The sequence below is a fragment of the Thalassophryne amazonica genome, chromosome 19 (genome assembly GCF_902500255.1).
Source record: "Thalassophryne amazonica chromosome 19, fThaAma1.1, whole genome shotgun sequence".
In the NCBI taxonomy this organism is placed as follows: Eukaryota; Metazoa; Chordata; class Actinopteri; order Batrachoidiformes; family Batrachoididae; genus Thalassophryne; species Thalassophryne amazonica.
Genome location: NC_047121.1, coordinates 15,550,471 through 15,575,907, shown reverse-complemented (window position 1 = coordinate 15,575,907; position 25,437 = coordinate 15,550,471). Strand labels below are relative to the sequence as shown.

The following is a 25,437-nucleotide window of genomic DNA, read 5'->3' as shown; positions in this document are numbered from 1 at the left end:
TTTATATGATATCAATAATCAAAACATAACCTTTTTCTTCTAGGAAATATTAAATTGGATTGAGCAGAACCTCAGGATCTGTGAGTAATTCAAGCCCCCATTTGCTCTCTAACCAGTGTTGGTGAGATATTACAAGGGACCATTTCATAGAATTAATAAATGGAATAGCTTTGACAGTGCTGAATGCTTGGTCTCCAAAGTAAAGACTAAACAAAGTCAATGTCCATTGGATTCTGTGATATAACACACTGTATGTTACCCCGTAATGTGATAACTAAGCATGATGTGGTACAAACTATTCCTTTTTAAAAATAATCAACATATTTTTTTTTTTACCAAAATTGGGCCAACTTCAACTTTTGACCCTCATACTAAATGAAATTGACCTTTGTCATAATTTTTGCTGTTTTTACACCATAACACCAAAACATTTAGTCATAGATAGTCCAAACTACTTTTTTGAAATTGTTATGATCAGACGAATAATGTGGTATAGTTTTCAAAATGATTGGGGCATTTTTCAGTTGTCACCCTTGTGTAATTGACCCCTAGCTGGCTACAGCTACTACCCTGGGATGGCCAGCATACATTTATATGCAGGCCATGCTACACTGAGGCTGGATTATAAGTGTTGTTTGAGCCTCTTAAGTGGTACTAACACTCTGCTTGCTATGATGACTATAAGTGGTTTAAATGTTTGCCTTTATTTGTTTATTTTGCAAGTTTTTCTTGTGTTAAGTGACGTTTGCCAACTCTGGTCCCCAGTGGGCCGAAGTCCAACACATTTCCTTCTCTACCTGCTATGCCCACAGTTCATTAGGCATGTCAGGTGTGTTCAGAGTCTGGCTGGAGGCTGGAAGACACCTGACTTAGCTAATCAGATGTAGCTAGAGCACTGACAGATGGAAAATATCAGGCAGGGGGTTCCTCAAGACCAGGGTTGAAAAATGCTGGTGTAAAGTAAAAAGTTTTGAACTCATGGTAGTCTGAAAAAAAATGTTTTTTGGGGGGGGGGGACCATTGTGTTTACTTTCACACAATACCTTCTTATAGTCAGTAGAGTACAATGTACTTGTGCATCTTTATGAGGGTAGAAGGGCTACAGACAGTTGTATTGCTGAAAGTATGCTTATTACTGTTATGTTTATGGCTAGTATGTCATTTTAAGACTTGTGATAAAAATATGATGACAGGTTGTCAGTGCCTTTCTATTTTGTTACTTCAGTTGGAATGCCTTTGCCATTCCGACTATTTGTTGGACAAAAAAATTGAATTTAAATTTGCAGAAATGGAGCTGACCATTTTTCAGAGATCTTAATATGGGAAATCATTTCAGCATATTAACGGCCTAAGTATCTCTGGTACCACAAGCTCATCTTTGTTTTTTCTTCCAGAGAACGTGTGTGGTGAAAGTTGGCATCTGGTGGGCAACTCCTGTCTGAAGTTCATCACAGCAAAAGACTCGTATGACAATGCCAAACTAGCCTGTAGGAGCCACAATGCTGTTCTGGCCTCACTCACCACGCAGAAGAAGGTGGACTTTGTTCTGAAAGAGTTGCAGATTATGAGTGTGATGGTAAGGAGGAGGGGCGATAGGGTTGACTTGGGTGTGAATTAAGATATGATAATAAATTGTCACATTAACAATGATATCGTTAAGACTTAAACATACCCAGAAAATAGTTAGGGTAACATATTTAGAGAGAAAAGTTCATGATGGACAGATTTTAGAATAATTGAGCAGCAAAATAGTTTCAACAGATGCAGAATTTAATTTTTATCTGAGGTCATCAAAATATGGCCATCAGATATTACAAAGGCTTTGCAGCTGTCTGTCTGTCTGTGCTCAGCGTAAGTCTTACTGCCAGGATCTTTTAATTCACAGGGAACATTCTTGGGACACAGAGATCAAAAGAGATCAAAAAGTCACATTCTGTTTCCTATTTTTATGCTATGAATCATGCTAATTTTTCGTGGGGGTGGGCTACAGCTAATCAGGGTAGAGGCACCGTGACATCACTGGGTGGTCTCTCTCAGGCTGCTAATTCAACATGGTGGGATCTGCTCCAAAACCGCTGCATTTCTATGTAAATATAACATGTTTCTCATTTATTATGTAAAAGCTTGTGACAAGTAAACACTTCTAAAACTGAAAAGTGATTTTCAAGACATCATGTGGACATCAGTGTGCATGCGCATCACACACGGTCAAAGCTAACTTCCAGTCTTTCCAAAAGCTCATGTATGTGCATACACATGCCCTCCCGCAGACGCCGTTAAAACGTAAATAAAGTATTGGTTATGATTGATTGAGTTTATTCTGCAACATCAATATAAATATACAGAGGTGAATATATCAATGATACACAGAAAACACAAAGCATAAATGCTTATTTCTATTTTGGTCCTTGTGAAATTATCACGTAACAAAATAGAGGGGCTTCATTGGACATGTACAAATTGTACATAAAATGATATGATCTTAATAATTAATGTAAATAACAATAAATGTGTGTGTTTGTGTGTGTGTGCACATATATATATAATTTTTTTTTTTTTTTTTTTTTTTTTGAGTTTTATTTGGTGAGAAGGTACATCTCTTTAAAGGACATGTCGCACAGAAATCATAACAACTTAGATTTAGGGTGTTAGTGACATCTGATGATACACCGGGATTACTTCCGTGACCGGTCTCAAAGTATGCAGCATTAACAACAAATGGCTATGGAGACTGTCGAAAACAGAGTACTCGTGAGTACTCATTTTTGCAAGTGTTTCTGACAGCGTTTACTTAGCTTTCAGGACCCAGCATGTGCTTGAATGGAATATAGCCACAGATTAATGGCAAAGTTTCCGTAAGTATGATGTTGTGTTATGATGACTCTTTTTTAAGTGATAACTGTTCATTTTGATGCAGTCATGGTAAAAGCAGTAGCCGTGCACTGGCGCTGTGTGTTGCTGCACATCCATCATGCTGCACCATGATGGCAACAAGGACCCAAAGCAGTTCTGTAGTGTGACATAAATTTTTCTTTTTTCTTTTTAAGCAGCTGAACAGCTGTCACCCTTACATAATGACCCTGTGTATGGTTTTCATGTGTTCCATAGGCTTTGATTTCCAAGCTATTTATTGTAATTCTTTTGTGTGAGGGGTCAAAAACTCAAAATCATGCCTGTGTCTCAGTATTGCGCTTCATCAGGTTCATTCTTTTCTGACATAGTAATAAGACCCCTGTATGTGAGAGATTGAGCTCACTTTGTTGACCACAGGTGCAACAATGTGGCAATGGGTTAGATAATGGATGGAGCTCCTCTAGTGGGATTTATTTTTATGCAAAACAAGGCTTGTTCCTTTGTGTTGTTTTCTATTGATGTAGTTATGAAGACACACAATATTTTACTTTGCAGCTTTCAAGGAGTTCAGACTGGCAGCCTGTCACTGAATGTGTTATTTACAGTAAAATTATAAAATGTGGTTGTCAGTGACTCCATCCTGCTGCTGTGTGTTTGCAGTACAAGGCCATGGTGACGCCCTGGGTGGGACTCAGGAAAATCAATGTATCATACTGGTGCTGGGAGGACATGTCACCATTCACCAACACCACCCTACAATGGTTGCCTGGTGAGCCGAGTGACGCTGGGTTCTGTGGTTACCTGGCTGAGCCAGCATCTAGTGGACTTAAAGCTCAGACTTGCATCAACCCAGTGAACGGCAGTCTGTGCGAACGACCAGGTGGGTTGAAATGTTAGATGAGTGAAAAGGAAAAGACATTTTAATTTATCCATCTGAATGTATGCTGACAGAAATCGTATGATATGTACTGCACAAAAATCAATAATTAATAATAACTATACCATTAATGAACTGTATTATGGCAGAGGAATGTATGGACTGGTGTCCAATTCCAAGCCAGCTTGTACACAAATGTGTCAAAAACATTGACTGTAAACAAAGAAAAATGAGACAAGTGTTCAAGAGCACAATGCTAACTCTGAAGAGGTTCTAAGTTTCTGTGGATGTGATGGGAGAAACTGGGCAAAGGGTAACGGTTGTCTCTTGCATCTTCAGTGACAACATCATGGCAGATTGGCACAAAAATTTCAGCTGTAGATCCAGAAGGCACACAAGAAACTCAAGCTTAGATTTAATTTGTTTTTGATATAATAAGAAGAAACTTTATAAGGGGAAACACTCAACCTATCAGCATAATGCAGTTATTGGGAAGTGATACAATTTTGAATCAAGTGACATTTAATTGATATTGCACAGGGATGTACTCAGTTCAGTTGTATACTGCATTATGACTGGATTAAGTACAATCCCACAACACAATATGAAAGACTGTAAATGAGGTCTGGTAAATGCCAGACCTTAGTACAACAAAGTAGATTGCCAGTTAAATTGTGAAATCATAATATTCTTGGCTTAAGTCTAAATTTCAGGCTGCCAGTGTCTGTTGCTGGCAAAAAAGTGTTGCTCTGATGTAAACAATGGACATTATGTTTTGTACCTCTTGGACACCCCCCCCCCCCCCCCCCCCCCCCCGCCTCCCATTAAAACTGATTCAAACTGATAAACTGTTTTTGTGCAAATATTTATAGGTTGAAGAGGATTTGAAAATCATTGTATTCTGTTTTTATTTACATTTTACACAATGTCCCAACTTCATTGGAATTGGGGTTGTATATAGCACCATATCACAACATAAGTTACCCCAAGGCACTTCACAAAGGTAAGGGATAACCTTATCAGTACCCTGAGCAAGCTCGTAGTGGTAAGGGAAAAACTTGCTCTGGTATTTTTTGAGGAAGAAGCCTCAAGCAGACCAGACTCAGAGGGGTGTCCCACTGTTTAAACCATTCTAACGGTAAGAGAGATCAAATAAACAAGGTACAACAAAGAACTGTCAAACATGAATAACAGGAATAAAACAGAAGTCCAGTTATTGGTCATTCCAGTTGTCCACATCTATATCCTGAGAGGTGGCATCATGAGTGAATAAGCTATATGTGATGCATATTTGGTCAGAAAAATGCTTTTGTTGGAACAAGCTTCTATTTTATTATACAGATGCAAATTTTCAGAAATGAAGTAGGACTGAAGGTTATGTACTTCTTAACAGCTGGAAGTTCCTTCATTACATATAACCAAAGGAATGCTTAAGGATCAAATCTGCATCCTATTTAATAATTCATTTTGCAGCAGTTTTTTTATTGTATATTTACTGTCATGTTTATCAGAGTTCCATAGGGAGACATGAACTCCAACTTGGTTCACACAGCAAGATAATTACGCCAATATCGGACCCGATCTTCCCATTTCGACAATCTTAATGACGCCCCGACAATTGTGATGACGCTAAAGATAATCTTATTGGATATTCCTGCCGTGTGTGGTGTGGTAAGAGCGCTCTGCTCTGCTCAGAAGGATGTCAGGTGCGTGCCGATCGCAAATCGGGGATATTCAACATGTTGGATTGTCTTGGCCCGATATCGCAGTGTGTGTTGTGTCCTCAGACTACAAACGAGCACGCAGCCTGCTGAATGTGATGTGTAGCCAATCAGATGTGTGTTGTGTCCTCAGACTACAAACGAGCACGCAGCCTGCTGAATGTGATGTGTAGCCAATCAGAAAGTGAGGTGATGGACGAATGGAGCGGAAAATAAAATCAAAACAACTGTTCTGACTTACCAGAAAGTCCGGTGGTCGCGCTGTCTCCACTCCTTTAAAGAACGCCTTTTTGTTTTTCTTTTTGTATCGGGTTTTTCCCCTCTGTTTTAAATAGTTCACAAACTATCTCTGTTTGTTTACTCTGAAGTCACGTTTAATATCGGGAGATTTTGCGAGATTTCCTGTCTGACCTGGGAATGTTCGTGTGTGAAATCTGTTCATGTGTGGTGTGTTGACGTCACCATGTGTATGAACACTACACACTATACGACCAAACGTGTTAGATCTATGATTTTTTTTTTTAATGTGTGTGGTCTCAGGTTTTGGAAAGCTACAGTTAATTTTAAAATCCTGCCGTGTGAACCAGGCATTAGACTTTCCACAGTAAAACTCAAAGCATTTCTGTACTGCAGTGGTATTTCAGATACATTCTTCACAATCTTCTTTAGCAAACCACAGTGCCAAGCAGTGCCGGACACCCTGTGCCATGCGCACCACCTGCAGCGAATGCACCAGCAGCAGCACGGAGTGTATGTGGTGTAGCAACATGAAGCAGTGTGTTGACTCCAATGCCTACGTGGCTTCCTTCCCATTCGGACAGTGTATGGAGTGGTACACCATGAGTACTTGTCCACGTAAGGTTTTGTTTTGTTTTACTTTTTCTTGTGCAGGCTTTCTTTCTCTGAATCCTATTTTTGCTTGACAAAAGTGCCATTTTCCTGACCTTATAGTTTGCTTAGACTGTGTGCTTATTCTTTTTGTCCGTTTTGTTTAGCATGATATACATGGTACAGTACTTGGTCTTAACATTCTTTTCAGTCTTGCATGTTCAAATGAGAGCATCCCATTGACCAGATTTAATAAATTTTTTGTTTTGTCAGTCTGCAGTGAAATATGCACATGAAGGAGTCACCATCTGTTAGAGGTCATCTAAAGCAAAATTGGTTTGAACCATTTTGTTGTTTAGTGTTGATGGTTTATGTAAACATCATTATAGTCTGACAATCTGTGTATGTAGAAACTACTTTGATATACACAAAATTAATACCTGAAATAGCTTGTTTTAGGCTTCTTTGACTTATGTCATGGAAGTTCATATCTGAACTCCTGCTTGCTGTGACACATGCCCATATTGCCAGTCTGCATTCAGTGACCTATGGAAGAAAAATAAACACATACATTCCTCTTGTGCAGAGAGTGATGAAAATATTTTCATATACGAGTAAAAAGCTGCTAAAGGGTAATAATATGTAACAAATCATTAAAAATTTCACATCCATTTATTTATTAATCAAAATACTTTTTATTAAACTTTGATAAGTGACTTAATCATACAAACAAGTGAAAACGTAGTGCTTTCATCACATTTCTAAAATATGATGCATTAAGTTTCCATATCTATGCTTTATTTACTTATTTCGTATGTTATGATCTCTGACTGACAACAGTATGATGCTCACACATTTCTCCTTCCTCGCTGAAAGTGATGACTTCAGGCACCTTGATATTTGCACGAGTTTGAGCTCTGCACTGGCATGCAATCTTGCGTGCCAGTGAGTAAACTCATCGTAAACTGTGCATGAACCGTGCGCAGCAGCGTGCTAGTGCACAAAGAAAATTTTGGAAATGTTCAAAACTTGTGGCACGTGTTAATTTTGTGAACTTGTCGTGAACATTGCGCAACCTATTCTAAAACACTGCATATCACTTTGTGTCAGTGCCTGTCATTGTGCATCTGATCTTGAAATTGAGATTATGACAAATTGTTGCATCTATAATAAACATAACTTTACAGATACATTATCTAACTTATAAGAAGGAATGAAAATGCATCTGTTTTATCAATCCAATACAGTATATATTAAAATTGCCATTAGTCAAAACTTGCACTCATGTGGGCTTCCCAGAAATGTGTGTATCATGTGGGGCTCGATTTCCGTATTTCTTACGTGATATTTCTTGACAGACACCATTTATGCGACATATATTTAAGACAGGCAAGGCAAAACATTTTGTTTCGATCGGGAATTATGTATGCCAAAATACCTTTGACATGAAATGTAATGTTTGACTTCTCAAGAAAATATATTGACAATGTTAAGCTTGTTTTAAGGAAGATTTAAAATCATCATTGACTTCTCCCAGTGGCCAAGTGGTTAGTGCACTTGGTTTCAGCATGGAAGGTTCCTGTTTCAAACCCCAACCCCTGCCACATTTCTCCATGTAATGTAGAGTTGCGTCAGGAAGGGCATCCAGCGTAAAGCTTGTGCCAAATTGACAAACAGATCCAAGGCTTTGGTGAACCTGAGTAAAAACAAGGAAGAAGTTTATTTTTTGACAGACACAGTAACATGCACAAGGGTTGACACCCCCCCCTCCCCCGCTTTTTGAGTATTTAAAAGGTGTGCTTGAGAATTTCAAAGCAATTTTTACACAGTTTAGTATAATCTGTTTGTGAAAAAGCGGTCATTATGTGGCTAAAATACATCGTATGACTCACAGACATGTCGTTTTGGCTCATCAGAAGTAGTTACAATGCACAAATTTGTTTTTATTATCTCTTATAACTATATTGTTTTATTCAAACCCATGAAAATATACATTTATATTCATAGAAATATAAATAAATATAAATATATTCAGTTTTTAATAATGTCATTTCATGATAATGCCTTTAGCAGATTATGACTCGTATAAAGTATACTCAACAAAAATATAAACGCAACACTTTTGGTTTTGCTCCCATTTTGTATGAGATGAACTCAAAGATCTAAAACTTTTTCCACATACACAATATCCCCATTTCCCTCAAATGTTGTTCACAAACCAGTCTAAATCTGTGATAGTGAGCACTGAGATAATCCATCCCACCTCACAGGTGTGCCATATCAAGATGCTGATTAGACACCATGATTAGTGCACAGGTGTGCCTTAGACTGCTCACAATAAAAGGCCACTCTGAAAGGTGCAGTTTTATCACACAGCACAATGCCACAGATGTCGCAAGATTTGAGGGAGCGTGCAATTGGCATGCTGACAGCAGGAATGTCAACCAGAGCTGTTGCTCGTGTATTGAATGTTCATTTCTCTACCATAAGCCGTCTCCAAAGGCGTTTCAGAGAATTTGGCAGTACATCCAACCAGCCTCACAACCGCAGACCACGTGTAACCACACCAGCCCAGGACCTCCACATCCAGCATGTTCACCTCCAAGATCGTCTGAGACCAGCCACTCGGACAGCTGCTGAAACAATCGGTTTGCATAACCAAAGAATTTCTGCACAAACTGTCAGAAACCGTCTCAGGGAAGCTCATCTGCATGCTCGTCGTCCTCATCGGGGTCTCGACCTGACTCCAGTTCGTCGTCGTAACTGACTTGAGTGGGCAAATGCTCACATTGGCTGGCGTTTGGCACTTTGGAGAGGTGTTCTCTTCACGGATGAATCCCGGTTCACACTGTTCAGGGCAGATGGCAGACAACGTGTGTGGCGTCGTGTGGGTGAGCGGTTTTCTGATGTCAATGTTGTGGATCGAGTGGCCCATGGTGGCGGTGGGGTTATGGTATGGGCAGGCGTCTGTTATGGACGAAGAACACAGGTGCATTTTATTGATGGCATTTTGAATGCACAGAGATACCGTGACGAGGTGCTGAGGCCCATTGTTGTGCCATACATCCAAGAACATCACCTCATGTTGCAGCAGGATAATGCACGGCCCCATGTTGCAAGGATCTGTACACAATTCTTGGAAGCTGAAAATGTCCCAGTTCTTGCATGGCCGGCATACTCACCGGACATGTCACCCATTGAGCATGTTTGGGATGCTCTGGACCGGCGTATACGACAGCATGTACCAGTTCCTGCCAATATCCAGCAACTTCGCACAGCCATTGAAGAGGAGTGGACCAACATTCCACAGGCCACAATTGACAACCTGATCAACTCTATGCGAAGGAGATGTGTTGCACTGCATGAGGCAAATGGTGGTCACACCAGATACTGACTGGTATCCCCCCCAATAAAACAAAACTGCACCTTTCAGAGTGGCCTTTTATTGTGGACAGTCTAAGGCACACCTGTGCACTAATCATGGTGTCTAATCAGCATCTTGATATGGCACACCTGTGAGGTGGGATGGATTATCTCAGCAAAGGAGAAGTGCTCACTGTCACAGATTTACACTGGTTTGTGAACAATATTTGAGGGAAATGGTGATATTGTGTATGTGGAAAAAGTTTTAGATCTTTGAGTTCATCTCATACAAAATGGGAGCAAAACCAAAAGTGTTGAGTTTATATTTTTGTTGAGTGTAGCTGGTGGGCTGGTTGTTTATTGGAGGATGAGAATACCATAGGTGTTTTAGGTTGTATTATTTCTTTGCCTATGGTGACATACCTATCATAAATATCAATTTTTAAGATACCTGTGACTTACCGGGATGTTAGGTTTCTGATTATACATACAGTGTGTGACATCTTAAAAGTTGCCACATGTATGCCTCGTAACCTCCTGGGCATGATTCATGGAGTCAAATCTGTGAAAAGAGCCAAACTCCATATATACATACACACGTGTGTGCATGCCTTATGTAATATTCCATTGCAGTTATTGTACTCTTAAGTTTATATTGTGATCTTCATTCAGCATTAAAAAAAAGCACCCTAAAAGCTATTGTTTTAAATAACTGTGACTCCCTGGAGCAAAGTTTTTTTTTTTAAAGCTCATTTTTAAGCATCAGTTAGCTGTGTACATTAAAGTGTAGCTTCTCCAATAATTAAGATGGTGATTAATAATCTGGTTTAATAGTTTGGTAATTTAGTCTCTGACTGGTACTTTGTTTATGTATCATGCACTGCAGAATAATTTTCATTTATTTACCCTGGCAGGTCAATTAAGTAAAAGCTGTTGCTTATGTGCACAGGCAGAGCAGACGTTTTCTGATGGATGGTAAATATCGGTGGGGAGAAGTGGACTAAAATCAGCTAAATTACCTGTAGTTCTGATGTCATGGGAAGAAATTTTCTACTTTTATTACAGGCTTCTTCTCGTCTAGAAACTCTGCTTTTCCCATTTTATAATGCAGATTAAACTGACAGAGACAAACCTCAGCATAAGGAGGGGAAAAACATGTATATTGTGCTCTGATTTATAACTTGTGCTGTGTGTTTTTTGTTCCAGCGGAGAACTGTTCTGGATATAGAACATGTGGGCAGTGTCTGGATCAGCCAGGCTGTGGCTGGTGCACAGATGCCAGTAACACAGGGAAAGGTCAGTGCATCGAGGGCTCTTACCGTGGACCCTTCCAGACATCAGTTCCTGCCCCTTCCACTCTGCCGGGTTTATCTGCCAGCCCCCAGCCTGCTCTCAATGCCAGCATGTGCCCCAGTGAGGCCAAATACAACTGGTCCTTCATCCACTGTCCAGGTAGGGAAATAATAGATTCAAAACAATGATGAGGCCGTGTACAATTGTGTAACTCCAAAAGGTAGCAATTTAAATCATCTGAACACCGTATGCTGCAATCTGCTGTTGGAACAAAATAAAACACAAATGAATGAACTAGTTTCACAGTGTTTTGATTCATAAACAGTGCTGAAGTAACAATGACAAAATCAAGTTGTATTACCGTATTTTCCGGACTATAAGTCGCACCGGAGTATAAGTCGCACCAGCCACTTTATCCATTATAAAGAAAAATAAACCATAAATAAGGTCCACTGGACTATAAGTCCCATGGACATACAGGTATGTTAACATGAAAAGTTCAGATGATAATATTGTGACGGCTACCGTTTTCGGATGCATATTTCACCAGTCGCAACTTGTAATCTGCAGAGTATGATTTTCTTTTTGGTGGCATTTTTTCGGGCCTTCTCCGTTGTCTTATGTTATCAGTAACGTTAAAATTTTTATTTTTCTATGGTAGTCAGAAGTCGCAGGAACAGTCACACAAGCCTCGAGTGCCCTCTCGTGAGCTGCATTTTACCTACGGATATGTTTGTATTTTGCGGACCACATTTGCGAGCCGAACCATGCAGCGCCTACCTGCGCAGCTCATGACCACCCAGCGGTGTCGATCCAGCTCCTTCCAAGTGCAGACGCTAATCCTCCGCCTTCGCTCAGTGCTCCCATGCAGCTCTCAGCGTCAACTCTGCTCACACTGATATCCAAGGGTTGAAGCTGTCTTGTTAGCCGTCCCGGAATAAACACCATGTTCGTCTGCTTCAAACGCTTTTCACAATCATCGACGCCAGCTCCTTCCAAGTGCACACGCTAATCCTCCGCCGTCGCTCACCCAATGCTCCCACGCAGCTCTTAGCGTCAACTTAAACACTCTGCTCACATTGATATCCAAGGGTTGAAGCTGTTCTGTTCGCCATGCCGGAATAACAGCAAGCACCGTGTTCGTCAGCTTCACACGCTGTGGGTGAGGTGAGGAATACGCATCCAAAGTTCTGTTCTCTGATTGGTTATCGCGACCAGCGTGAACTATAGGATGGCCGTCATACTACAGTGCCCATGATGCATTGCATTTCCTTTTCCGGTGGCCATTTTAAAACATAGATCGACTCTGTCACGTAAAATTGTTTTGTTACAGTAAATTAATTGAGATCCTACCAGTATATTTTTCATTTATAAGTCGCACCGGAGTATAGGTCGCACCCCCGGCCAAAACATGTAAAAAAGTGCGACTTATAGTCCGGAAAATACGGTATTTATGGAAAATCAGCACAGGTTCTGTACATGTACCTCTTATCAGACCTCCCATTTTAAATTCGCCCTGTGAACATACAGCATTTTTCTTAGTCAGAAAAGCACTGCGCACCCACTGATTATTCTCAGTGGTTTCATTTTCGTTGGGGGTGGGGGGCTTCCTGACATGCTTCTATCACAACAATAAACAGCTGACAAGAACAAGCTTATAATGTACGGCACTAAAATGTAGTCACCCTCAATAGTAACGAAACATCTGTCAAATCTGAGATCACAGTTGAATGTTTTGACTCTGTTGTCATAGACTTTGTGTGACAAAGCAGAAAATACAGTCCTCAGCTTTCATTTGTCAAAGAAAATGCAGCGACGTAACAGTGCTTCTCTGAAAAACTGAGTGATTTTCAACTTAAAAGCCCTCTGAGCTGGCACACAAATTAATTTTTCCTTTTATATTTTGTGAAAGTTAGTGTGCAGCGTGGTAGCCAAGTTTACTTTTTTCCCAGAGCAGAAGGTTCCTAGTTCAAGAACACTTGTGCCCATTTTCTGTATAATATGGCATTGTGTCAGGAGGGCATCTGACGTAAAGCTTGTGCCAAATTGGCTATGGTGACCCTAAGGAAGAAAAGGGAGAATCCAAAGGAACTTATGTGATGAAATACAAACTTAAAACTCCAAACACTGTTTTTGTAACCAGATTTACAAGACATCTTACGGATGTTAGCAGGCTGACTGGTGATACAGGAACATAACTGTGAAACACGTTGTACTGAAACAAATCGATTGAACTTTGGTTCCATCAAACATGTAAGAAAAGGATGATCTTTCTTTGACATTTGTGCAAGTGATAATAATATGATTTTAAAACCTCAGGCTGCTAATGAAATGTCGGGTAGCTGATCATAGATGTAGGACCACTGATAAACTACAGCCCCCTCCAAAATCATGGTTCATGTAATTATTTCCCATTGTTTTGTCTACATTACTTATCTTTACCATCATTTTAAAACGTTCTTCTGGCCTGGCATGGGTTCTCGTTGGCCTGATTTCTCAATGTTGCGGGAATTGTGCAATCCTTATTGTAGTGCACTGTCACACCGGTAATGACTGACATCAGTGTCCTGCCCACACCCAATTTGACTTTTAATCGTGTGTCTCCATGTGAGATACTATCTTTTGGAAAGACTGATGCTCCTTTGTGCACTTAGATGTTTATTTACAGAGCAAAACATATTTGTCTTCATATTAAATGGTCAGGTTCATTCTGAAAAGTCAGGAACAGCACATTTACCTTTCAACACGAATCTAGTCCTAACTGCCTAAAATTAAGCTTTTTGGGGGGGTTTCAGTGTGGAAGTGTAGATGTACCGATCCTAAACATAAAGTTAACAGAATCCTTGTGTGTCACCCACTTGGTTGTTGATTCAGTCATACGTTTTCTGTACATGATGTATGTACATTTGTGCGTCCTTTGACAGCTTGTCAGTGTAACGGTCACAGCCAGTGTGTCAACGAGAGTGTGTGCGAGAAGTGTGAGGACCTTACAACCGGCCGACACTGCGAGAGCTGCATCTCCGGCTTCTACGGAGATCCGACAAACGGTGGCAGCTGCCAGCGTGAGTACCCGTGGGTCATTCAGTCCAGCAGTAAATCATTCAGTTAGCCTGCAAACAGCTTTATGTTACTTGTCAGTGTTTTGCAGTTTAGTTTTATGTTGGCCATTTTCATAATTCCTGGCTGCACAGTAAAACGTTCTTTTGGGAAATTAAAGATTATTGTGCTGTACAGCTAATGCTGACAGTCAGCCAGACAGCAAATCAATCAGCTGTTCATTCGACAGGTTAATTAAGCTTGCCAATATAACACAACAGTGATGTATGAGTTTTGATTTTTGGAAGCTGGAATGCCACGTGTCCCTTTGGAGTATATATGCTTTTACATTCTTCTCGAGCGGTGACAATTAATCCATAAATCATCCTCTCTGCATATGTTGACATGGTCAGACATTTTTGCACCCACTCACAGCTTTGCTCGAGGTGGAGATATTGTTTTCAGTCGTGTGTGTGTGAGAAGAATTGGTCCAAGATCAAGGTCACAGGCCAGAGTCAAATGTTTTGGTCAAGGCTCATATACAGTAGTGTTCAGAATAATAGTAGTGCTATGTGACTAAAAAGATTAATCCAGGTTTTGAGTATATTTCTTATTGTTACATGGGAAACAAGGTACCAGTAGATTCAGTAGATTCTCACAAATCCAACAAGACCAAGCATTCATGATATGCACACTCTTAAGGCTGTGAAATTGGGCTATTAGTAAAAAAAAAAGTAGAAAAGGGGGTGTTCACAATAATAGTAGCATCTGCTGTTGACGCTACAAACTCAAAAGTATTATGTTCAATCTGCTTTTTTAGCAATCCTGTGAATCACTAAACTAGTATTTAGTTGTATAACCACAGTTTTTCATGATTTCTTCACATCTGTGAGGCATTAATTTTGTTGGTTTGGAACCAAGATTTTGCCCGTTTACTAGTGTGCTTGGGGTCATTGTCTTGTCAAAACACCCATTTCAAGGGCATGTACTCTTCAGCATAAGGCAACATGACCTCTTCAAGTATTTTGACATATCCAAACTGATCCATGATACCTGGTATGTGATATATAGGCCCAACACCATAGTAGGAGAAACATGTCCATATCATGATGCTTGCACCACCATGCTTCACTGTCTTCACTGTGAACTGTGGCTTGAATTCAGAGTTTGAGGGTCGTCTCGCAAACTGTCTGCGGCCCTTGGACCCAAAAAGAACAATTTTACTCTCATCAGTCCACAAAATATTCCTCCATTTCTCTTTAGACCAGTTGATGTGTTTTTTGGCAAATTGTAACCTCTTCTGCACGTCTTTTATTTAACAGAGGGACTTTGCTGGGGATTCTTGCAAATAAATTAGCTTCACACACGCGCCTTCTAACTGTCACAGCACTTACAGGTAACTCCAGACTGTCTTTGATCATCCTGGAGCTGATCAATGGGTGAGCCTTTGCCATTCTGGTTATTCTTCTATCCATTTTGATGGTCGTTTTCCCATTTTCTTCCATGCATCTCTGTTTTTTTTTTTGTCCATTTTAAAGCATTGGAGATCATTGTAGATGAACGGCCTATAATTTTTTGCACCTGCTTGTAAGTTTTCCCCTCTCCAATCAACTTTTTAATCAAACTACGCTGTTCTTTTGAACAATGTCTTGAACGTCCCATTTTCCTCAGGCTTTCAAAGAGAAAAGCATGTTCAACAGGTGCTGGCTTCATCCTTAAATAGGGGACACCTGATTCACACCTGTTTGTTCCACAAAATTGACGAACTCACTGACTGAATGCCACACTACTATCATTGTGAACACCCCCTTTTCTACTTTTTTTTTACTAATAGCCCAATTTCATAGCCTTAAGAGTGTGCATATCATGAATGCTTGGTCTTGTTGGATTTGTGAGAATCTACTGAATCTACTGGTACCTTGTTTCCCATGTAACAATAAGAAATATACTCAAAACCTGGATTAATCTTTTTAGTCACATAGCACTACTATTATTCTGAACACTACTGTATGTGTGCACACACACACACACACACACACACACACACACACACATATATATATATATATATATACATATATATATATATATATATATACACACACACTCAACAAAAATATAAACGCAACACTTTTGGTTTTGCTTCCATTTTGTATGAGATGAACTCAAAGATCTAAAACTTTTTCCACATACACAATATCACCATTTCCCTCAAATATTGTTCACAAACCAGTCTAAATCTGTGATAGTGAGCACTTCTCCTTTGCTGAGATAATCCATCCCACCTCACAGGTGTGCCATATCAAGATGCTGATTAGACACCATGATTAGTGCACAGGTGTGCCTTAGACTGCCCACAATAAAAGGCCACTCTGAAAGGTGCAGTTTTATCACACAGCACAATGCCACAGATGTCGCAAGATTTGAGGGAGCGTGCAATTGGCATGCTGACAGCAGGAATGTCAACCAGAGCTGTTGCTCATGTATTGAATGTTCATTTCTCTACCATAAGCCATCTCCAAAGGTGTTTCAGAGAATTTGGCAGTACATCCAACCAGCCTCACAACCGCAGACCACGTGTAACCACACCAGCCCAGGACCTCCACATTCAGCATGTTCACCTCCAAGATAGTCTGAGACCAGCCACTCGGACAGCTGCTGAAACAATCGGTTTGCATAACCAAAGAATTTCTGCACAAACTGTCAGAAACCGTCTCAGGGAAGCTCATCTGCATGCTCGTCGTCCTCATCGGGGTCTCGACCTGACTCCAGTTCGTCGTCATAACCGACTTGAGTGGGCAAATGCTCACATTCGCTGGTGTTTGGCATGTTGGAGAGGTGTTCTCTTCACGGATGAATCCCGGTTCACACTGTTCAGGGCAGATGGCAGACAGTGTGTGTGGCGTCGTGTGGGTGAGCGGTTTTCTGATGTCAATGTTGTGGATCGAGTGGCCCATGGTGGCGGTGGGGTTATGGTATGGGCAGGCGTCTGTTATGGACGAAGAACACAGGTGCATTTTATTGATGGCATTTTGAATGCACAGAGATACCGAGACGAGATCCTGAGGCCCATTGTTGTGCCATACATCCAAGAACATCACCTCATGTTGCAGTAGGATAATGCACGGCCCCATGTTGCAAGGATCTGTACACAATTCTTGGAAGCTGAAAATGTCCCAGTTCTTGCATGGCCGGCATACTCACGGGACATGTCACCCATTGAGCATGTTTGCGATGCTCTGGACCGGCGTATACGACAGCGTGTACCAGTTCCTGCCAATATCCAGCAACTTCGCACATCCATTGAAGAGGAGTGGACCAACATTCCACAGGCCACAATTGACAACCTGATCAACTCTATGCGAAGGAGATGTGTTGCACTGCATGAGGCAAATGGTGGTCACACCAGATACTGACTGGTATCCCCCCCCAATAAAACAAAACTGCACCTTTCAGAGTGGCCTTTTATTGTGGACAGTCTAAGGCACACCTGTGCACTAATCATGGTGTCTAATCAGCATCTTGATATGGCACACCTGTGAGGTGGGATGGATTATCTCAGCAAAGGAAAAGTGCTCACAATCACAGATTTAGACTGGTTTGTGAACAATATTTGAGGGAAAATCTTTGAGTTCATCTCATACAAAATGGGAGCAAAACCAAAAGTGTTGCGTTTATATTTTTGTTGAGTGTGTGTGTTTTCAGGCAGGACGGGATGACTGCTTGGTCCAGGGAGAGGTTGAAGATCCTGGTGAAGGTGGGGGGCGAGCTGGTTGGCACACGCTCTGAGCACCTTGCCAGGTACTCCGTCTGGGCCAGCAGCTTTCCTGGGGTTCACTGCAAGGAGCACTCCCCTGACATCATGCTCTTTTACAGTGAGTGGAGTGGTGCAGGGACCAGGTGGGGGCGGGGGAGGGCAGGAGCAGGTGAGTGCAGCTGGGAAGATCCGAACCGAGCAAAGAAGCTGTTTAGCTCCTCTGCCAGTGGTACACTCAGGTCCGCTGTTGGAGCATCACAACCCCAGAAGTTTGTGATATGTATTCCCTGCCACACCCTCCGTGCATTGTTGCTAGACAGATGGGACTCTATCTGCATCCTGTGGTCCGCCTTTGCTCTTTTTACTCCTCTCTTCAGGTCAGCTCTGGCAGCACTATACAGAGCTCTGTCACCTGACCTGAAGGCAGCGTCGCGGGCCCTGACGAGTGAGCGGACCTGGCTGGTCATCCAGGGTTTCTGATTTGGGAAAGCCCGGATGGTTTTTGTCAGTCACATTCCCGATGCAGAACTGAATGTAGTCCAGAACCATTCCCGTGTGTGTCTCCAGCTCATGATGTTCAAATAGGTCCCAGTCTGTCTGTTGGAAGCAGTCTTGGAGTATGATTGTAACAGTCTTTGTTGTGGGCTCAAGCCTGCGTCTAAGGGGGGTGTAGGCTGGCATGAGCAGGAGGTAAAGATGGTCTGACTGTCCGAGGTGGGGGAGGGGTACTGCTCTGTATGCAAGTTTGATGTTGGAGTAAACATGATCCAGTGTGTTCTCCCCTCTTGTAGCACATTTCATGTGCTGGTAGAAGTGAGGCAGTACAGTCTTTAAGTTGGCCTTGTTAAAATCCCCTGCTAAGATGTGTACTCCGTCTGGGTGAGCCCGCTGCTGTTCGTTCACGGTGCTCAGCAGGAGAGAGAGCGCTGTTTATACTGGCATCGGGTGGAATATACACAGCAGTGATGATAACAACAGTTAGCTCTCTCGGGAGGAAAAAAGGCCGGCACTTTACAGACATGTACTCGACATCTGGGGAGCAGTGACTGTCTATGATTGTCGTGTTGTTGCACCAGTTATCATGCACATAAATACAGAGCCCCCCCACCTCTCCTCTTCCCGGAGTCCTTTGTCCTGTCTCCGCGTAACAGCCTGCGGCCAGCTAGCTGCATGCTAGCGTCGGGTATGTCCGGGTGTAGCCAGGTTTCGGTGATAAGCACACAGCAGTCATGAACATAGCGATTTCCAACGAGTTGTAAAACCAGGTCATCCGTTTTATGCACCAGGGATCTGGCATTGGAGACAAACAGGCTTGGGAGGGGTGGCTTTTGTGGTTGTTTGCATAGCCTTAGCATAACACCAGGCCTGTGGCCTCCCTTCTGCTTCCTCTCCCTCCTCCATCTTCGTCGCCTCCCAGATCCGATAACAATCCACGGAGAGCCCGGCGGTCTCGTTATGTCGTCTGGGATGTTGTGCGTGTGGTGAAAGTCGCTCGAAACAGATATCTGATGTAAATGTCCAATTTCCAACAGCGACTGGCGGGTGTACTGCAAGCTTGCAGTGCAGATAGTGTCCAAAAATAAATAAAACTGTAGAAAAATAAAAAGAAACGAGCACTGAACAGAGAGCCGGAAAGTCGCTGCACCACCTCGGCGCGCCGCCATCACTATTTCTACACCTAACATTCCCTTTTCTTCACTTACTGTAAAGTAATAACAAATTTGATGAAAGTTTTTCTTCATGTTTTGATTTGGAATACAACCCCAGTTCCATTAATGTTGGGATGTTGTGTGAAATGTAAATTAAAACAGAGTACAATGATTTGCAAATCCTCTTCAACCTATATCCAATTGAAAACATCACAAAGACAAGATATTTAATGTTCAAACTGATAAACTTTGTTTTTGTGCAGATATTTGCTCATTTTTAAATGGATGCACTTTCCTTCCAACAACACTCAATAAGAGTTTGGGAACTGAGGACACTCATTGTTGAAGCTTTGTAGATGGAATTCTTGCTTGATGTACAACTTCAGTTGTTCAACAGTCCGGGGTCTCTGTTGTCGTATTTTGCGCTTCATAATGCGCCACACATTTTCAATGGGCGACAGGTCTGGACTGCAGGCAGGCCAGTCTAGTACTGTTTTAGTACGAAGCCACGCTGTTGTAACACATGAAGAATGTGTCTTGGCATTGTCTTGCTGAAATAAGCAGGGACGTCCCAGAAAATGATGTTGCTTGGATGGCAGCATGTGTTGCTCCAAAACCTGGATGTACCTTTCAGCAAACATACCACTGTCCTAGCTTTTTTGAAATGTGTTGCAGGCATCCATTTCAAAATGAGCAAATATTTACACAAAAACAATAAAGTTTATCAGTTTGAACATTAAATATCTTATCTTTGTGGTGTATTCAATTGAATTGGGGTTGTAGAATGTTCCAAAGACACACAGATTTGACGCACTGATGTGAACATAAACTGATTGATACAGATAAATAAAACTCAAGTATGAATGTAAAATCTCTGCTGTTATTGCAGTGATCACCTTCATAATGCATCTTGAAGCATTTCTATACTTGAGATAAATAGTGGAAAACTCCTAACCTGAGACAATTTCAGTAGATCTTTTTACAAAAGGCATAATGTGCTGGAGTCTTTACAGACACATGAAAATGACTGAAATTGTACATTCAGACTGGATAAAAATCACTGAAGAATTCTGCTAATAGTCACTTTAGCCCATCTTCCCATGTTAAACTAATACCATCTGAATAGAGCTACAGCTATTGTGTAGTCTAGAGAGTGTGTGTATATAGCTTTGTTTGGATTTTAATTAATTAATTTCAATTACATTTATTTTCTTCAGCCTGCAAGTGCAATGGCCATGCCAGCATGTGTAACCCCAGCAGTGGGAAGTGTTTCTGCACCACTAAGGGCATCAAAGGCGACCGCTGTCACTTGTGAGTACCACAGGAGACTATTTGCAACTCTATTACAGTCTACCACCACATGTAGTCATCATTGCATTGACGTAATTTTGTCTAAGTAGAACTTAATTTAATTTGTAGAACCCAAATTCCCACTATACCTTGCATTTGAATGCTTTGGCATGGCGTAAGAGTGGCTGTTCATGACTCCTAGCAGATGTGCTTTAGTAATTGTCATACCCCATGGCTTTTTATAAAAGTAACCAAAGGTTGTAATAAACTTCCTAAAAGTAAGTGGCATTCCAGATTGTTGTTGTGGGTTTTTAAAATATAGATTTTGTCAGTTTTGTTGGTGGCATTAACTGACTGAAGGTCAAGACTTACACTACTGTTGAATGAGTCCCTTCTTTTATTCTCCGCCCTCTCTTTCAGGTGTGAGGTTGAGAATCGTTATCAAGGCAACCCTCTCAAAGGAACATGCTACTGTAAGTGGAATAACAATTTCCAACTTGGAACATGGGGTTGCTGTGGGGAGGGGGTCAAATAAGAAATCAATCTGAGACCAGACATTTCTTCTCTGTTCAGGTTGATGTTAAGGCAGTTGCAATGCTCCTGAATCAAAGTGGGTTTTGAATAGTTTGTTGTTTAAGCTGCAACAGACGGAACAGAAACTCCTTTTGTGAACACATTACAACCGAAAGGAATCAAAAGTTTGACACACATGGTAAAAAGAAAAAGAATTGGCTGTTTTTTGGTTTGTTTGTTTTTTTTTGAAGACATGTCATTTTGAAATCCTAGCTGTAAAGAGCTGTCGTTTTGCCAGGGACAGATTACAGAAGACTGACGTCAACTCTGTCACAGTTTGTGTCAGGAAAAAAATCATTTCAACATTATGTAGTTTCTTTGTGTCACTTGGAATGAGCAAGTTTTGTTCACTTCGTCGCTTGTGACTGATGTTTTCTTTAATGATGGGGTTTAAAGGGGTGTTAGCAGACATGGGCACAAATATCTTAAGGGAGTCAAAATCTGTGAAATCATAAAAGAATGTTTATCGACCTTGTATTGTTGTATAATGGTGTGGCAGACTGCTATTTCAATGTGGAAGTTTTGATCATTTTTTGAACTTTATAAAAGAAAAAGCCAACTGTGATTAACATATGTGGTCATGCCAACTACAGCTCAGCCTTTATATTTTGAAAAAGATTCAATGCTTTCTCTGTGATACGCGTCCACTGAGCTGGTCGATTCTGGAAGGTGTACGACAATGTCTTCACTTTAAAAGTAGAGTGGGCATGGCAGCAGATCTTTATCATTTAAAGTGTCAGGCACTGAAATGGGCTGTTCTTTAAAGGCGTGATAATGTTCCATGGTGCATCGCCTCAGTGTCTGTGGCTTTGTGGATTTTCGGTTGTTTGTAAGTCGTTTTGGCTTGCTAAAAAGGTACTGTGTGTACTATGACAGGTTTTATGCTGTGTTTACACATAACGATGGTACGTGGCCGCTGATCTCGAATGTGATGATTTGGGGCAAAGGTGTCAAGTGTCCTCAGGAACTGCTGCAACCTGTTACCACGCGTTACGATTAATGGCACATGTTGCTGGAGAATTCTCAGGAACCATTACGCGCGGTCAAGAATAATGTTGCGCGCTTTTGTGTGTAATAGCGCATCGTTAAGTTCTGACACATTGTGAATGAGGTGAATTGTCTCCACACACACCCATATTCATCCAACCGTCAGTTGCTGAACAATTCAGATCGCTCCAGTTTGTTCCTCAAAATCCACACCAGAAGAGCTTTGTGATTGCATGCTTAGTTGGGCTCTGTGCCATGGAGTGGCGCAGAGAGGAGGAGGAGACTGAGAGAGCCAGATGTGTGGCTCCACACGGCTCTCATCTTGCTTGTTTTCACAAACATCAGGCACAGCAGCCGGTGGAAAACCTGCAGGAGCGCGCCAAGGAGCATTGGAACGAGACTTTTAGCCGACTTGGCATCACTGTCCTCCTTCAGCATACTGCAGCAGTGAAACTGAATGCGGTGCAGCAGGGTTTAATTGTGCGTACGTCAGAAGAACGCTGTCACGCTCTATTAAGGATCACCACTCATCAAGACAGCTCAACACACTCAGTTGTGACCTGCACAACATGAGGCAAAATGAGGGTGGTGTGTGACATTCGTGGAAGATTTTTTGACAGCCAAAAACATGCTCCACGAAAATCAGGAATATCACGCACCAACACACACTTATTAAGAAACCTATTCAGATGCATTAAGTCACGTTAGGAATGTGCCAAGAATGACGCAAATATGGCATTCGTAACGCGTCTTGCCTATGTGTAAACGCACCTTTAAGGACCATATTTTCCAGAGTAGGGCAACACAGTGGTTTAGTAGTTAGGACTGTTGCTTCACAGCAAGAAGGTCCCAGGTTTGGTTTGGGCCTGGTCTGTGCCAAAGACATGCAGGTCAGGTGAAAAGGTGACTCTAAATTGACCGTAGGTGTGAGTGAGAGTGTGAATGAGTTTATCTACTTGTCTGTCCTGCAGTGGGCTCGCGGCTTGCCGAGGACCTACCCCGCCTCTCACGCAGTGACCACTGGGATAGGCTATCCCCCCCATGGGTCCCTTAATTGGAATGAGTGGGTTTAGAAATGAATGTATAAATGAATCTTCTGGTCTATTTTAAATTGCAGTGAAGTATTAGACACATCTGTCCATAAATGTGTCATGAAGAGGAAAAAAATATATGTCACAGTGGTCTGTAAGTCGCATTTGTTTTTGAAATGTGGTGCTGCTGCTTCATGCAACTAGAAACAAATTAGTTTAATTGGTGCATTAGTTATTTAAAATGCAAACACCGCATTAACAAGAAGAAGCTAATGGGCTAATTAATGTTATTGTACAAGACACAAAGATCTGGAGAGTAAAATGCTTCTTGTGTCCTCTGAACAGGCAGTCATCAGTGAGGTAAATGTGCAGTGTAATTACATGTATGAAAATGTTGCACATTATTTATAACAGGCACTGTATTAGTGAGGATAAGCTAACAGGCTAATAATGGTATTGTACCAGGCACAAAAAACCTCAAATAGCTTCTTGTTGCCAAGACCTGTTGGTCTGTTCAGTGGCTTTGTTCAGTGTAAGTAAATGTAATTGCTTTTGTGTAAAACAGCTGTAGATTACTTCTTTTGCTTAGCCTAGCTGACCTGCTGTTGCCGTTGTTGTTGACACGATCCAATCAAGTGTTGTCTGAGTAGTATGAAGGTTATGTTCCCTGGTTTTATTCCAGTGTGGTCTTTGATTTTGAGAGCATGATTTATTAAATTCACACATTCACAAAGACAAAGAACGTCTTTCTCATTCAGAGCTGCTTCTTCTTCTTGGTTTATGGTGGTTGGCCTCCAGCTTAATGGTCATTATACAGGAACAGCTTGTCAAGCATGTAAAAGGTGCCATCTTGTGGTTATGGACGACAATCCAGAATTTTTTTTTCCGCTCATATATCGTGATTTAGCATGTAAGTTGCAGGACCTTCCAAAGCTGTGTTAAAAATAAAACAAAACACAATGTGTAGTCTGGGAAATATGGTAATGCGATTTGGCATAAGTGTAGATTTATGTTATGTACCTTCTATCTTTCGGCTTTTCTGTTGCAGGGTGACACACGGTACTGTAACTCAGTAGTTCTACCTCTCACAGAAGAACACAGAAATTTAACAACTTGTAAAAGAAAGTAGAAACATTTTCATTGAGAAAACATTGGAATCTGGGTAATATGTCTCCCCAGTATGTTTCCACATAGTAATGAGGACCAAGCTATTTTTTTTAATCACCTCACATTCTTACACCTTTCTCTCATTGCTTTCTCTCTTTAGATACGCTCCTCATTGACTATCAGTTCACCTTCAGCTTGTCTCAGGAGGACGACCGCTACTACACCGCCATCAACTTTGTGGCCACACCTGACGAGGTCTGACGCTGGCACTAAACACCCTGTTGTTGTTGCAGCTGTCTCACTTTGATTAAGATTAATGATTATGGTCAGCATAAGATGATGATGATGATGGAGAGTACTTTATCCTCACTGTCCTTCATTATTGCCTAGGAAATTATTAGAACATTACTAATACTAGCGGAAACCATTGCACGTACTGAGATCCATTCCCTGCTGGCTCATGATTCAGTTATGACATGGCCTAACATGAAACTGTTTGGCAATATGTTACTACTGTGAAAAATAACACTGGCTTTATAGTTTCCTCAGCAAAAGTGCTGCTGAATACAGACAACTACAGTCTAAAGTGCAGTTTCATATTGTCAATTATACTTGTGCATTCAAACAGATGGGTTTTTTTTGTTCTGGGCAAACGGATATTTGTGGTTGACTGTAGCAGCAGAAGCTGAAAAACAAAGATCTGAATAAATATCCCAGATGGTATCGCTCCCTTAAAAAATGTGCCAAATGATAACAAAGACAAAAGTCTACTGTCTGTGACAGGTGCCCAAACAAATGTGTTTTTAAAGTCAGAGGGTTTTTGTTTTTCCCCAGTGTCTTATTTCTGACATTTAAATGTATGTAGGGTGTCTCAAAAAATTACCCAAAAGTATTTTGACAGTACAGAAAAACCAATCAATATTATCAGACATTTGCTGCATGACCATGTGGCTGAAGCATATAATTTTTCTCCCCAGTGCACAGTTTTTAGTTCAGCTTTCCTTTTTGATGTTTTAACCCTTTATCGTTTACACCACATGATCAGTGTAATCTCCTCGTCTGAATGTTCCTG

At 41.3% G+C, this 25,437-nt stretch overlaps 1 protein-coding gene across 1 annotated transcript in view; it reads left to right on the top strand.

Annotated features, from left to right (window-relative positions):
* atrn (attractin) overlaps positions 1–25,437 on the top strand; it is a 446,230-nt gene that overhangs the window by 130,210 nt on the left and 290,583 nt on the right. The window contains exons 15-22 of the mRNA XM_034159382.1: positions 1,395–1,576; positions 3,514–3,733; positions 6,121–6,306; positions 10,849–11,094; positions 13,860–13,997; positions 20,595–20,688; positions 21,088–21,140; positions 24,526–24,620. Of these exons, the coding sequence (XP_034015273.1) occupies positions 1,395–1,576; positions 3,514–3,733; positions 6,121–6,306; positions 10,849–11,094; positions 13,860–13,997; positions 20,595–20,688; positions 21,088–21,140; positions 24,526–24,620 (1,214 nt within the window). The remainder of the gene's footprint in view (positions 1–1,394; positions 1,577–3,513; positions 3,734–6,120; positions 6,307–10,848; positions 11,095–13,859; positions 13,998–20,594; positions 20,689–21,087; positions 21,141–24,525; positions 24,621–25,437) is intronic.